Raw genomic sequence first — 16284 nt, 5'->3', positions numbered from 1 at the left:
ACAGTTTAAATCAGTAACAACAAAGAATACATAAATTAGAAATAGTGACTGCTTAAAAAAAAAAAAAAAAAAAAAAAAAAAAAAACATCTTAATGTTATTCAGAGAAAAGTTAATGAAATTTAAGAGCCATTCAATGTAATCTAAAATGCACCTTTCACATTTTTCCTTTCTTAACTTGGAAGGAAAGAGTAATTCTCTTTTCAGTTCAACATCAATAACAATAGTAATAATAAAAATCCTCAATCTTAAACTTTATTATGCCATTTACATTTCTATTCAATTAAATTTTATTTGTTTTAGATACATTAACGTAAAACATTATTATAAACAGATAATTTCATGTTTAATGCATGGATAGGTTAATTTTTGAAAACTTAATGACATGTGTTATGATTTCGGTATTATTTCTAAAACCTTCGGAAAGAATTATAATTAATTATTGATTGTTCATATGTTAAATTTGTTTCTAGTGTTTTACTGTTGTTATCAAAATGATGAAGCTGTGATATTACCAGACATTATTTTAATTATCTAATTTTACATTAAATTTCAAAATTTTACAAGTCTTCACAAAAATATAAAAGCAATAGAAAACTAAATTCATTTTTCCAAATTCATCATCTGAAATGTAAGTGAAAACAACAAATTAGTAAAATGAACATTACCAAAATATTAATGAAAATTAAAAATATGATTAAATATTGAAAACTGCTACATATTTTTTCTTTTTTAATTTCAGTAATACCAAATTCAGTATTAAATATTAAATTCAAATGCTGACAGCAAAACTGGTATAGCCGAGTTTTATAGGAATATTAAATAATGTAACAAATGAATTTAATCTTTATGCTACATGTGCCAATAAATAATACTTTGGTGTAACTTGTATCTCTTCGTAACATTGTAAACAACAATTACTTAACAACAAAAAGTCATTTTCTCACTGACAAATAGAGTAGAGATGAAACATTCATTTTTATTTAATGTCGTGAATTATGTTTTGCCAAATATGTCATGCTTAAGTTTTACAGATATCAGAGAGAGAATTATTTTACTTAAATACAAGAAGAAGTACATAATTAACAGCATGACCAAAAGCACATTTTGCTTTGAAACAGTCTAGAATGAAATATGAAAGCAAAATGTAAGATCTTTATTTACTAAAATAATTTAAGGACAAAACACTTGATATAAATCAAAGGATCTTTAAGAATGCTATAGTTAAAAGCATAGGAACTAAAATTAATTTTTAGTTTCAAGTTAAATTTGCTTAAGGGGGAATTTATTCTTGCTTTGCAAAAATAGTAGCTCGAAATTATAATAAAATTTTGCATCTAAAACATGCCAGACCTGCTGGCTTAAGAACTTAACTTACAATGTTAAACAGAATGCAAATTCAAGAGCCTAATAATATTTGAACAAATACAAATTGATGATCTAGTACATGAAGATGACAAAAAAATTCTGGCTGTTTGATTTAAAATAAAAGCTAAAAATAATATAAGTTAGTACATTGGTGATGTTTTATGTTTAACATTATCTTTTGTTTACTTTACATAAGTACTAAAAAACCTATTTAATACAGAAGATTTTATGCATTAAATTATTAGTCATATATATAACTATTTTACACATTCTAATAAACCAGAAACCAATACACAATTAAAAGTATTATCAGTAAATTCCTCCAGAATTGGAATACAAATCATTAATTAAGATAACAATGGCATATAAGTTTGCAATATAAAATATTTTATGTCTACATTCATGAGCATTCTCAGCAAAATAAGAAAACAAACAAAGAGACAAAAAACAATAAAATTATAAATTACCTTAAAAAGCCACGTAGAATAATAGCAAGACTAAATGCTTGAAGTCCTTCTTCAAAAATCAATTTAAATTCAAAACTTTCTTATCTTCCATTTTTAACATCTCAAAATAGGGTTACTGCTTTCATTATGTAAATTTCTTGTCGTGACAAAATAAAAATTGTCATTTCACTTGCAGGAAATATTTGTTGTAAACTTTGTATGCAAATAATTTTTAATAATGAAAAACTTCAATTGTGGCTTAAATATTTTCTTTATTAAATAAATGAAAAATTCTCATGTAATATTAATTTATGGTCTATATGAAGCTTCTTACTCTGCCGTTTGACACAGCTATTTTAAAACGCTCATTTATGTAAAAATCAGAAAACTTTTAGCAGTATTAATAGGGTATAAATCATTAATGAATTTTCTAAAAAACAGCCCGCAAATTAATGAATTAGATACCCAAAACATAATTCTGAGTATGCATTTGCTTACCCATCCTTAAAATGATTAAATACATAATAATTTAATTGAAACAATGTCAGTAAAATGAAACATTTTAATAGTTAATAGCAATTACCAAATTTTCACATAATATATTAACTTTAATAAATTTTTAATTAGCTGGATGACTCAATTAATGCAAATTACGAAAGAACCTTTTCCATTGCTATTGTTTTTTATTCTTTGGAAAACTAATGCTATATGATACCTATATTTTTTAAATGTGAAAATTTTAAGTTAGCTTAGAACTATAATCATTCTTAAAAAAAGTTTGATTCATGCGGATCAAACTTAGATCAATAAAATAACTTTCGTGTATTAATTTAGAAATCAGCGTTATATTTTAATTTTCATAGGACTAGTTTCGATGGTTCGGTAAAAACATCGAATCTAGTCCTATGAAAATTTGAAAATGGAATGCTGATTTTTGTTGTTTGACTTTGATTAATACTTGTTTGGTGTGTTATTGTATCATAATTAACTTTCCTGTGCAAAAGCAATATTCTGTTCAAGAACATGATTTTACATATCATCAACATATACTGAGTGAAAATTTCCTGAAATGTTTTAATTTTTGGAATCTCATACTGCACTATTATTTACATTTCATAATTAATAGAATAGTAGAAAATAAATCATTTCTTACCTTATTATAATTTACTTCTGTTACATTCACAAACAAACAGTATTTACTCAAACGAACGTACCATTATGATTTCAATCCATATCTGTCTCTTTGATGGTCTGGTAGACTGGACATTCTGTTTACTACAACTCAGCAGGGTGCTGACTCACCACACCAAACTGTAATATTGAATTTTTTTTTTTTAATTTACAAGGGAAAAAACAACAAAGAAATCAGCAATTTCTTGATTTTATACAAGCATTTCTGCGCATTTACAATTTTCATTTCATTTAAATATCTAGCTCTATCAAAATACATGATTTAATAAAATAGAATTCATATAATTTAAGGTATTTTAGATCAAACACTAACTTTTGAATAAATATTTTCATGCAATTCTAATGATCGACATCATCATAAAGTTTTGGCTTGAGATATGTGTAGAGAAACCTGAAGCTACAGTAAATAGTAATAAATCTATTAATTTATTTTAAACTGAAAGGAAAGCAAGCATTCTTACTTGAAGTAATTTTCTTTAATTATGGTAGATCATTCGAAACAACAAAAATGAAACAAACTAAACTAAAGAAAAAGGAATGCATTCATAAAGAACGTAAAGAAAACTTTATATATTTCAATAATTACAAGTGCATGGAAATTTAGTATAAAAAAATAAACATGGATATGGAACAAAAATACCTGCTTTTTATCACATAAAATTTCATTTTTTAACAGCGCAATATCTTTGAGTTAAAGATTATCTATTAAAGCAAATTTGTAAAACTAAATTCAAAAATGAAAGATTAAATTATTTTTAGGAAAAATAATAAATAAATAAAAAAAATTAATTTTACAAATAAATGAAAGTTACATGCCTTATTTTTTGGCATAAGGTAGATATTTCAAGGGCAGTTAGTGTATGCATTTTTCAGAATAGATTTTTGAACAATTAATTATGATAAAATTGCCTTTCTTTTTACATTAGGCTACTTCTTGCTTAATTACAGTACGTTTTAAGATAAATATTAAAATGTTTGAGTAAAAGACAATATAAGAAAGTGAGAAACACACAAGGGCAAAACAGGAAGTTTTTCAATCTATTGAGTTGCTGTTTTCATTAACTGTACCAAATGCTAAAAATGAATGATTCTGCACTTTCACAAAAGAACAACACATGCTTTAGGAAAATCACGTTTCCTAGACGGACTTTATTCATAAAATTTTACGTAGGTGAAAAAAAATATGAATATTAAATATTGAAAATATAAAATTTTCACTTAATTTCTTCAAATAATACTGTAATATCAGATCCGATATAGACCATTGCCATTGCATACAAACACCGCCATTGCCAAGTGCTGTTTTGACAAATATCCCGCCATGCTGCTGGAAGCAAAGCCTTCAAACATCTTTGAAAAACACAAAGCAGAAGAATCCTGCTTTGTGATTGGTAGTGAACAAGAATTACAACGCGTGTTTTCCCTTTATAATTAAACATATTAAGAAAGCCTCTAAATTAGCATATGAAATAAATTTTTTTTTGCATTGTATTAATTTATATTCACAGCACGTCTGCAGTAAAGTAATAATTTATTTTTATACAAAAAATAGAAATTAACCACATAAATTTTGAGTTCGTTTTACTGGAAAGTTGTTCATATTCTGAAGAACTCCATATTAAGAATGTCGTCAACTGTTTCAGGAAAAATATAAATATAATTATTTATTTACATTATTTATTGTTTTCTCATTTAAAAATTATTAAAATTACTGTATATTAAATTTCTTTTCTTGTATATTAAATAACATTAAAAAATTTAGCCTCATGTGATTTTTATAATAATGATTAAAGGAGTTGAAATTTACGTAAAATATCAGGATTCAGCTTGCAATTTCGTAGTTATTATTATTAAATAAAAATATTAGTATATAGCATTAAAACTCATTAAAAAAACCCTCTATTTTTGCACATATTTCATATTTTTTTTGTTTGAAAGGAAGAAAAAACTATAAAATGAGAAATAAAAACACAGATACTCTGACTTGTAGTTTTTTTAAAAGGTTTTTTTTAGTATTCGTATAATATTCGTAAAAGTAATGAATGAAAAATATTATGTTGTCGGCAATTTTTAGTAGTACATTTCATTTCGTATAATTTTCATAAAAATAACATATGTAAAATATGATAAAGTGTCGTTAGTATCTTCAGTTTTTTTTATTCTTAAAACTTTCGTAAAGATAACATGCAAAAACTACCACACCCTTATTTCACCAAAATTATACATATATTTTTGGAGGTATGCTGCCTGGGGAGTTACCTTGTTTAGAAGGACATGGCGAATTATGCCAGCTGCAAATCAACTCGTAAGCAAAAACAACTTTTGAGAATGGACTTTGGAAAGCACTTTGGACTTTCATCCATATCCAATCACTTCTGGGATCTGCATTTATTGTTGCACCAAACTCACTTTTTATTACTGGTGACAGTTTGTTGCAAAACTCTGTTCTTGTTCTCTCTCAGGTGAGGAAGGTACCCTCCTCTATCTGATGTGCCTTTTTATATGGTAATATAATCATGTCCCACTGGTTTCAAGAATTCCTTCTTTTTTGCTCTTTTGTTTTCACCATGTACTCAATAATTAGTATTTGCTTAAAAAAAATATTAGAATTGCACAAACTCAAGATTGATGCAATTCAGCATTGTGCACAAGTCAAAATAGATAACGTAGTATATGCAATACCTAAGTTGCCACATAAATACTTTTTTGTGACATTGTGGGTTGCTACATAACTATTTTGGGGCATACTGCTTTGCCTTGTAAATGCTTTTTTAGGACTTTTCAGTGGTATTATGGATAATCAAAAAGTACCATTTAAATATATAATAGTTTTTTAAAATTTTAGTTCATTTTAAAATCTTAAATGTAATGATTATTTTCTTATTTGGATTACACGTTTGACACAAAAAGGAAAAAAAAAAAAAAAAAAAAAAAAAAAAAAAAATCAATCAGTATCACATTACTAAATGAATAAGAATTTTACCTTACTTTTCAGTTAGTATTTTTGGGAAATTATGTATTTTTCGGAACTACTCTTATATGCGCCCTCAGGTCGCCAGATTTCTCGCCATTTTTGGCGAGAAACTCCACGGTGGCATATTACTATCTAAATTTTTTGTCTACACTTCAAATTTTAAGCCTAAAATGTCTCCACAAACGCGTTTTTCGCGCATGCAAAAACCATGTTTTGAACACACGATTTAAGCTAAAAATCCAAAACAAAAGAAAAGAGAGAAAAAAAATTAGATAGCAAAAATGTAAAGTTCCTAACCAAAAATATTTGACAAGAATCCATGTACACAACGATATGTTTTAACTTAAAAAAAACATCTATAAATTGCACAATATAGGCAGTGAAAGAATCTGCGAACTACGCACACCTTGCTTTAATAAATTATCATAACAACAATAAATTTCAAAGAATACCATGCACACAGCTTTCTGTTTAAACTTTAAAGAAACATCTACGAATTGCACAATCTAGGCGTTACGCACAAATCAACAAAATAAACTAAAATAAATTACAAACAATTCAAATAACAACAGAAATCCATAGTAAAAAAACAATGAACATAACATTCTACAAAATAAAAACAATAAAATAAAATACACTTACCATAATACATACGGGAATAAAATTTCGCCAGTCACATCACGTCTGCCAACAAAAGTGCCACAATTTTGCTATATCACATGTCTTTCTGCGATTCAAAATTTTGAAAATAATGATAAAAACTTCCTCCAAAGTTAACTTACGAAAACCACAATTCGAATCTTAAATTTCGCTGACAGCCACATACTTTAGCGGCAACCATTTGACTGCAAACCCACACAAGTCTACCAGGAACACTATTCTTCGTCCGACTTCCCATATCAGCTCCGCATTTCGGACACGCCAAACTCCGTTTTAAAAGTCCTGACTCCCACAGAAATTCCAAAAATGCGCTTCTATCCACATCAACACACCTGTGAACAAAAGACTCGTTAACAACTAAAACATCGTACTTTTAATACTAAATTTACTTTTCACACAATCTAAAATACGCGACTGAAATCTTGCCACCAAGTCTCTAAGTTTCAACGTCAAAAGGTTTACCATACAAACAGCATCGTCCCCAAACTATCCCACAGCACGGAATTGTGCCAAAAACCAGCCCAGAACACATATCGCCACATTTGGTGATCTTAGGGCACATATAAGAGTAGTGCCCATTTTTATTGCAAAAATAATAAAATATTTATTTTCAAATAAACCAAATTGTTATTAGTAAATTCATTCCTTCAACAGTCAGATGGTAGTATTATTGTTAATTTTTAGTTTCTTCCATTTCTATGAATTTCTATTTTCTTCCATTTTTTTTTTTTTACCCCTTCTTAATTTTGTTCACAGTCTTGAAAGAATCCATCCTTGTTTGTAATGCGAGCAGGCATTTTAATCTGGCTCTCACGTCTACAAAAATTTGACACTCTGATTTAAAACATAACATCATGCTACTACTTGAATTACTTCACGGTAGTAGGAGTTTAAGAGACATGGCTTTGAGTTTGAGTGCTTTTCTACTGTTAACCAAATTGCTTGTATGCTGATATATTTAACTCTTGCAGAAAACTACTTTCTGCATTTCAAGGCCGTTGATGATCCAGAAAATGTTATACATTTTCTAATGCTAGGAAACATATTTTCAATATTTTTTTGTGGTCCATATTTTGTGATTGCTGTTAGTATTGTAGTTGTCAGTTTATTTTCCCCTTTATACACGCATAGAATTTTCAGTGTTTGATTCTTTATGGTAATTTAAAAAAAGTTCGCTTTAAAAGACGTTGGAAAAGTTCGTTGTGTAAATTGATGCTATTTAAATTTTAAAATTATGTGCATATGATGCTAATTTTTACATTATTATATTTTCAGAAGAGGAAGGTGTGAAAGTTTTTTTTATAGACCATGGATCTACTCAGAATGTGCTCCTGCAAGATCTCCGTTTGCTGCCTTGGCCTGCCTACGATATTCCAAAACAAGCTATTCACTGCTACCTCTATGGGGTAAAACTTTGGTTTTGAATTTTAACTATATGTTTATCTTATTTATTTATTTATTTTTTTTGAGTAATTGATTACTGCATATTTTTGTTTATTTATTATTTGTCTGTGGAAATAATAAATTGTCTAAAATTATAGTACAGTCAAAAGTCGTTAATCCGGATTCGTCGGGACTTCGGCGATTCCGGATTATCGATTTTTCCGGATTATAGATCATCAGTTTAAATCTCGTAAGATGGCATGCAGAAATTCTAAAATTAAAAATATGAAACCGTAATTTATGAAATAAAGAACAATTATGATCTAAAGGGTATCAAAATTTGCAAAAAGAAAAAGCTTAATATTTATTTGTTTACTTTATTAAACATTTCTTTCAATGTAAGTTGCTTCGTTTCATGTGATAATACTTTCTCTTTAATTCTATTAAACAGACATAATTTCTTGTTCAGTTACAAAGTTCCGCCGTTCAAGTCCTATAATTGCTGTGTCAAGAACACCGACTTATTTGTCAATCGAAATTTTTTTGTTTTCAATAACCTCTGTCACTTTTCTTCGCTATCGAAAGCGAATTATAATGACGAGGAACTTGTTTTAAATCATATCAAAGACGGAGCATATCGAGATGAAATACTACATTTAGTAAGGAATTATAAGCCAAATAAGATAAAAACATCTGCGCTGAAGATAAGGATAGTGCTGACAAATCAACTTCCAATTCATTAGGCGCCCGCCGCCGAGCAGCGTGAAATTGATAAACAGATTTCGGATTTCAAAACATACTTTCACTTTAGATCCTTTACATATTAACAAATATATATCAGAAATTCTATTTGATATAATCGAAAGTTTAAGCTTACTTTTATAAAATTGCTCTTACAGTCTGCAAAAAATAATAAGCCGGATGCAATTCGAAAATTAAGGAACAACGCAATCATCAACATTAAATGAAATAGATAATTAGATAATTTTAGCTTATACTTCCATTATACATAAAATGCGCACGCGAAAACGTATTCTGCACTTGCGCACACTCATATGCGCAGTCGTAAAAGGTCTTACGCGCACGCGTGAACGCCTCTGCGCATGTGTCAACATGGCACATGCGCATAAAGTTTTTAGTTTTGATGTCCGGATTATAGATCATTCCGAATTATGGGTGTCCGAATTAACGACTTTTGACTGTATAATGATATGGATTAAGAAGAAAATTGATAAGGAGGAGGAATATAATATTTTAAGGATTTAAACTAGGGAAATAAATGTCAGTGTAAGCATTAGCTACCAAAATGTACCTAATCCATTTTATGGATTATCAACAATATGAGATGCAGATGTTTTTGATGATGTTAAATGAAATCTGCAGCTGTATGCTTCCTGTGTAATCTGAAATTAATCTGATAAAATATATTTTGTGATTTTATATTTGCTTTGTTTTGCATATATACTCTAGATTTAATAAAATAGTCACTCTTTTCATGAAGCTCTGTGAATGATTCAGATAATCATCTAGGTAGATTTCCCACCAATATTTATGTTTGGTGCTAAGAAGCACATCGTTAGCAGAGAGAAACTTTTTGTTTCAAGCTTGATGAAATATCCTTTAGATTATTTTTTTTTTATTATTATTATCATAGTATTTTGACATGACAAAATATCAGATGCAACATCTAATTCTTGCTATTCTCATTTCATATTCCACTGGAAGAATGAAAATAATAAAAAATTTATAGGGAGACGGATTGGAGCTGTAGCTGTTGTGGCAGTGGACAGAGGACCTCAATTTTGTCTTCACACTCTGTGTCACATGTAGAGTAGGGGCATGCAGAATATGAATCTAGTGAACTGAGGTTCACTAGATTCATATTCTACATGCTCTTACTGCTTGGAACGAACTATGGTTGCTTGTAATATGTTGCTAAGACATTCCATTATATTTATCCATCCACTGTACCTGCGTAATAAGCCAGAGCCAATTGGAATACTTACAGGACATATTTTATATAAGAAAAATAGTTTCTTATGAGTGTTTTAAGTAGAATTGAAGTTAATTGGAGTTAGAATGTAAAATGAAATTCTTACATCTAATACTTTAAAAAGAAATGCTTCATAACTATTCATGTAGTGCTCATAATTATGTAGTTTGTAAATGTTAAATTTTTTTTTAACTTGTATGGTTAATAGAAGACTTTCCTTTTTTATGTAATAATTTTAATCTTTTTTTTTTTAAATAAAATGGAAATATTAATTTTAAATATTTATTGCATGATTTTCAGGTTTAGCTTGAAACATTTTGCATAATAGGTCACAAATGAGTGCATCTAATGCTAGAATCAGTACTTTTTCAAAATGCAAAATTTTGAATTAGGACTCAAAATTGTAGTCTTTGTGCAATGCTATCAAATGCACTGCATAAATGTTGGTGTTTGTTTATAAAAGATTGATTTAGTTTTTAGCATTTAGTAGCACTAATGTTATTTACTTATTAAAGATGGAGTTTTATGGATCTGGCATTGGTTGAGAATGTTTTGGCTCTAAGATGTCTAACTATGTGTTTCTGTATAATGTTTATTTTAGAAATATTTAACATTTAGAAGTATAAAACTTTGGAAAGCATCCAGCAGTATATACAGTCAAAAGTCATTAATTCGGACACCCATAATCCGGATCTCAAAGCTACAAACTTTCTGCGCATGTGTCGCATTGACGACCTTTACGGACCTTTATGGCTGCGAATATGCGCATGCGCATAATATGTTTACGCATGCGCATTTAATGTATAACGGACGATATAAGCTAAGCTAAAATTATCTAATTCAGTTAATGTTGCAGATTGCGTTGTTACTTAATCTTCAAATTGGATCCGGCTTATTATTTTTTGCAGACTGTTAGAGCATTTTTATAAAAGTAAGCTTGAACATTCGATTATGTCAAATAGAATTTCCGATATATATTTACTAATATGTAAAGGATCTACAAAGCGAAATTATGTTTCGAAGTCCATTAAACAAAAAGTGGAATTGCTGCAAAAAATGGATAAAGGTATATCCTTTAACCATTCCGAAATCTATTTATCAATTTCACGCTGCTCTGCATGGAAGGGGAAACATCGCGGCGTGCAATGAACTGGAAGTTGATCTGTCAGCACTATTCTTATCTTCAGGGCAGATGTTTTTATTTTATTCGGCTTATAATTCCTTACTAAATATAGTATTTCATCTTGATGTACTCCGCCTTTGATATGATTTAAATCAAATTCCTCGTCATTATAATTTGCTTCCGATAGTGAAGAGGTTATTGAAAACGAAAAAATTTCGATTGAGAAGTTAGTCGGTATTTTCTGCACAGCAATTACAGACTTGAACAGCGGAATTTTGTTACTGAACAAGATATTATGCCTGTTTATAGAATTAAAGAGAAAGTATTAGCACATAAAACGAAGCAACTTAAACAACTTGCATAAAAAGAAATGTTTAATAAAGTAAACAAATAAATATTAAGCTGCTGATTTTTTTTTTTTTTTTTTGTAAATTTTGATACCATTTAGATCATAATTGCTCTTTATTTGATAAACTACGGTTTCATATTTTTAATTTTATAATTTCTGCATGCCATCTTACCAGATTTAAACTGATGATCTATAATCGGGAAAAATCGATAATTCGGAATCGGCGAAGTCTCGACGAGTCCAGATTAACGACTTTTGACTGTATATTTAAATTACTCTGATTTTTATACTATGTGAAGCTCTGTATTAAATATTTTAAAATGTGTTACTTTAAACTCTTTTACTTACAAAATGTATGCTGCATCAATAAGAGCTTCATTTTCAAAAGTTTTTCTTCTTCATAAATTGAAACAAAAATACTTTTTTGATTAAATATAGAACAGTTATTAAGTGTAGAATGCAACGAAGTTTTATATATGAGTATTTATTTAGCTTATTATTATTTACAGGTATTACACTGCTTTAAGGAAATTTAGGCAGCTCATATTTTTAATGACTTGAAAGCTCTGAATGTTTATAATGTGAAAATTTTAGGTGAATTGCACATCTTTCAAATTAAATTTTAATATAGAACTATACTGCTGGATTTGCAAGGTGTATTTTTTTATGTATATTATGTTAGTTTTATATATATGTACACTTTTAAAGCATCACACACATACATATATGTATATGTACATTCTAAGTGCGGGAGGGCTCAGAAAGGAGTTATCCGAACGGGACGAAAACTAGTAGATGTGGTGTATATATACAGAAAAACAAATGATTGCAGTTTCAGCATAGTTGATTTATTCAAGAGACAAAAGCTTCACAAATTGAGCAAGTCAATAATGCTTTGGTCCACCTCTGACCCTTATATAAGCAGTTATTTGGCTTGGCATTGACTAATAGAGTTGGCGGATGTCCTCCTGTGGGATATTGTGCCAAATTCTTTCCAGTTGGTGTGTTAGATCAGCTAAATTCTGAGCTGGTTGGAGGGGTTTGCATAATGCTCCAAACATTCTCAACGTGCGAGAAATCAGGTGACCTTGCTGGCCAAAGTAGTGTTGGGCAAGCATGAAGACAAGCAGTAGAAACTATCGGCGTCAGCAGGTGGGCATTATCTTGCTGAAATGTAAGCCCAGGATGATGTGATATGAAGGGCAACATAATGGGGTGTAGAATATTATCTACATACCGCTGTGCTGTAAGGGTGGCATGGATGACAACCAAAGGGATTCTGCTGTTAAATGAAATGGCACCCCAGGCCATTACTCCTGGTTGTCAAGTTGTATGGCACACAATAGTCAGGTTGGTATCCACCATTGTCCAGGACATCTCCAGACACATCTTCACTAGTCATTGGGGCTCATTTTGAAGTGGGGTTCATCACTGAAGACAGTTCTTCTTCAGTCAGTGACGTTTCATGTTGCTCTGCACTTCATCCTTGCTAACTGGTTCCAACTCCACTAGTCCTTGGGTTCTTTCGGCTCTTCACTTTTTCCCTGTTAACCGCTTTTGTTTCATCCGTTGTTCTGGATCTTTTTAATCAAGGTTATTGTTAGTGAGTGGTGAATCATAAAAGAGAACCGATTCATTTCAGTGAGCAAACTGTTCTGATCCTACCCCATGTAAGACCAATCTTGATCTCTATTACATATTCAAATTTTTAGTATAATAATGATCAGCAATTTATGTGTGATTATATTTTTAGCTGCACTAACTAAAACCTTACTTTATAAATTATACATTTTAAATTGTATAATTTATAAAGTAAATAAATTGTGCAAGAAAAATTGATCACATTTTTCAATTAAGATTGGAAGGGAAAATAAATTTTGAACTTTCTCTTAATGAAGAACATTGTTTATGCATAATTTATATGATGAAATAGCAGCAGAAATAAATAATTCACAGGAAAATCACTTACCTTGGTAAGTAGTGAACTGTGTAGTTGAAAGAAACATGAACTTTTCATGCATTTCATTAATTCATTTTCATTATGCTGGATTAATTTCCAAAGAATGAATTTCTTTCCACTTGTTTAATAAATACCAAAAACCAATTTGATGAGTAATTTCTTATACATTGCCTAGAATTTATCACATAAGCAATAACTTGAAGAGCTAGCCGAATAAATTTTCAATTTGAGTTTTGAAATACAGGAAACTGTGGTGTCGACTAATTAAACTTGATGATTTATTTCATTGTAGATAACTTGATGTTAGAGGACTGCATGAAATTGTTGCGTAGATGGAAAGATAAAGTTGCAGACAAACACGTGATGTTAAACACATAATTGATTCCTGAAAAATCTTGATACATCTTTTCATGTCATCTTTAATTTCTTAGGACATATACTTGAGTGTTGCAACATTGGGTGTGCTATAAATGTCCCACAATTTCTATTACATTTTAAATAAATTTTAAATAATATACGATACAGCCAAGTTAAGAGACATGGGTTATTGAAGCTGAGAAAATAGCAAAAAAGGGTGTATGGCAGTGGTATTTATAGCTCAGAAATTCTTTGTTTGAATTTTCAGTGATGATTGGTCAAAAACTTTCACATTGTGGCTTATTGCATGGAAATAATTACATCAGTGATGCAGTTATATATGCTTTGGATGGGGTTGTATTTTAATTAAAATTAGAAATTTAAAGGGCTGTTGCCAATTAAGTTAGTAATTTGTTAATAATTTTCCTTCAAATATTTATATCTTGTATATTATTATTTTGATATTAGTTTGAATTCTTTTTCATATTTTTATATTGCCGAAGTATAAGTATTTTTAAAATATAAGTGTCTTTTAATATGCTGCAGATTTTACCGATTAAATTATTTTGGCCATCTGAATCCATTCAGAAGATGAAGGAGTTTCAGAACTTTTTCATTGAAACTATTGTCAAATTGCGGAATGGTGATAAATATGGTGTTCAGTTGACTGCCAAAGTTGAAGCAGGGATAGATGAGGAATATTCAGCTGATATAGCCCAATTACTGTGCTTGGATGGGCTTGCTATCCAAAATGAAGTAAATATTATGTATTTTAATAATAATACCATTTGTCTTTTAATAATTCCAGTTGGGGATATTTACAGGAAAATGTTTAAATTTTTATTTCCTTGTTTTATATAGAACTTTTAAGTGCAGTTAAATTTAATGTAACTTACCTCGGTGGGGGGGGACTAATACACAGGGTTTTTCCAGACTAGTTGTATCCAAAAACAATGACTTACTGTGCAAAAAGATTCATCATGTTTCCTTAAACTGAAGCAAAGTTAGACAGGAAACCTTTTCAATATCTGTTTTCTGTATATTTTCAAGATCTCTGGAACGTCATCTTGTTAGTGCTTTAATAGTATCATCTTGTTTGTATTTAGTCCTTTCCTTGGACATTAAATTGGTAACACAATCTATTGGGCTGGCTATCTAGATCTGTGGATGGATTTTGAGGCCACAGAAATATTTGTAGTGGAGGTTTTCCAATTTTTTTTGGCTTATTGCATAATACTAGAACATTTATTATCCATGCAGGCTAGCAAATTTTGCCATCCCAAGAGACATAAAATTTTAACTTTTACATGGACTGATGAACAAATAGTGTGTTATCAGAATGTTGCTATTTTATGTAGCATAAGATTTTTTATTTTAAGTTTTATGCATAGACATTGCTTATAACACAGAAATTTAAAACACTGGACATACCTTATTATTGAAATCCTTTATTTTTAACATTATAATTAATTACTGTGTTTGATAATGTAGCCAGTTGATAATTTTTATAAATATTATTATTGTAATTAATAATACATATTTCGAATGCCATATATTATTTAACTTCATACTGAACAATAATTTTGAATGATGATTTGATGTTAGAAACATCTTTAGCAGAATTGTTCGAAAATTTTGGACCATCATGTTTATACTGTTATCTTTTTATCATCCAAGCAATTGGGTGAATGTTGCCATTGCTTGAAAGAACTTAACTTCTATACAGCTGCTCAAATAACCATTTTTAACAATGTTCCTTTTTCGCAAAACATAAAATCTTTATCCATCAAATTTAATTTGTAATTGCTTGACTAAGTGATTTAAAACAAATAAATGCACTTATTAATAATTTAAAGCTTTATTTAATTTTTAAATCATACATATTTTTGATATAATTTAAAATACATTTAATTTTGAATAATTGCATTCTTGTAATTTAAAATGTTTCTCTCAGCAAAAGATAATTTTTCCCCTTATATAAAAACCTGTGTATACAGGGTGTATCAGTACAGTGGTTCCAAACTTTCAGGAGAAATAGAGTATACCTAGACAATGGAAAATCTCATAGCAATACGTGGTCGGAAATGCTTTCCTAGTGCGGTAGTGAGGATACAAAAATCAAGAAAGAAAGTACACAAACGGGGTGAGAAAACATGCTTATTATTCAGAGTACAACAAAAACAAATTAAAAACAATATGAAAGACAACAATCATTATCAAAGAAGGTGTCAAAATTATGATCCGGACCGTGATGCAAGAAACATGCATCTTCCATTTGTGCAGGAGAAGTGAGGCCTGCATCATAGTCTGGGATCGTAATTTTGAACACCTTCTTTAATGACGATCTTTGTTTGTTTCTGTTCTTATTTGTTGGTTTCTGCTGTACTAAACATAATAAAACATGTTTTGTCTTGCTGTTTGTGTCTTTTTTTTTTCTGCATTTTGTCTCGTCGCTTCTGTGGCAGGAAAGCATTTCTGACCA

The 16284-nt window shown here is 29.4% G+C and overlaps 1 protein-coding gene across 1 annotated transcript in view; it reads left to right on the top strand.

The window, feature by feature from the left end:
* The window catches only part of LOC118193552 (uncharacterized), a 141642-nt gene that overhangs the window by 33884 nt on the left and 91474 nt on the right, over positions 1-16284 (top strand). Inside the window, exons 6-7 of the mRNA XM_085824845.1 lie at positions 7913-8043; positions 14349-14558. Of these exons, the coding sequence (XP_085680971.1) occupies positions 7913-8043; positions 14349-14558 (341 nt within the window). The remainder of the gene's footprint in view (positions 1-7912; positions 8044-14348; positions 14559-16284) is intronic.

The sequence above is a fragment of the Stegodyphus dumicola genome, chromosome 10 (assembly GCF_044657685.1).
Source record: "Stegodyphus dumicola isolate Sdum_Otavi_A_Nest chromosome 10, ASM4465768v1".
Lineage (NCBI taxonomy): Eukaryota > Metazoa > Arthropoda > Arachnida > Araneae > Eresidae > Stegodyphus > Stegodyphus dumicola.
The sequence above is the reverse complement of the archived record's forward strand: the minus strand, read 5'-3'. Positions and strand labels throughout refer to the sequence as shown.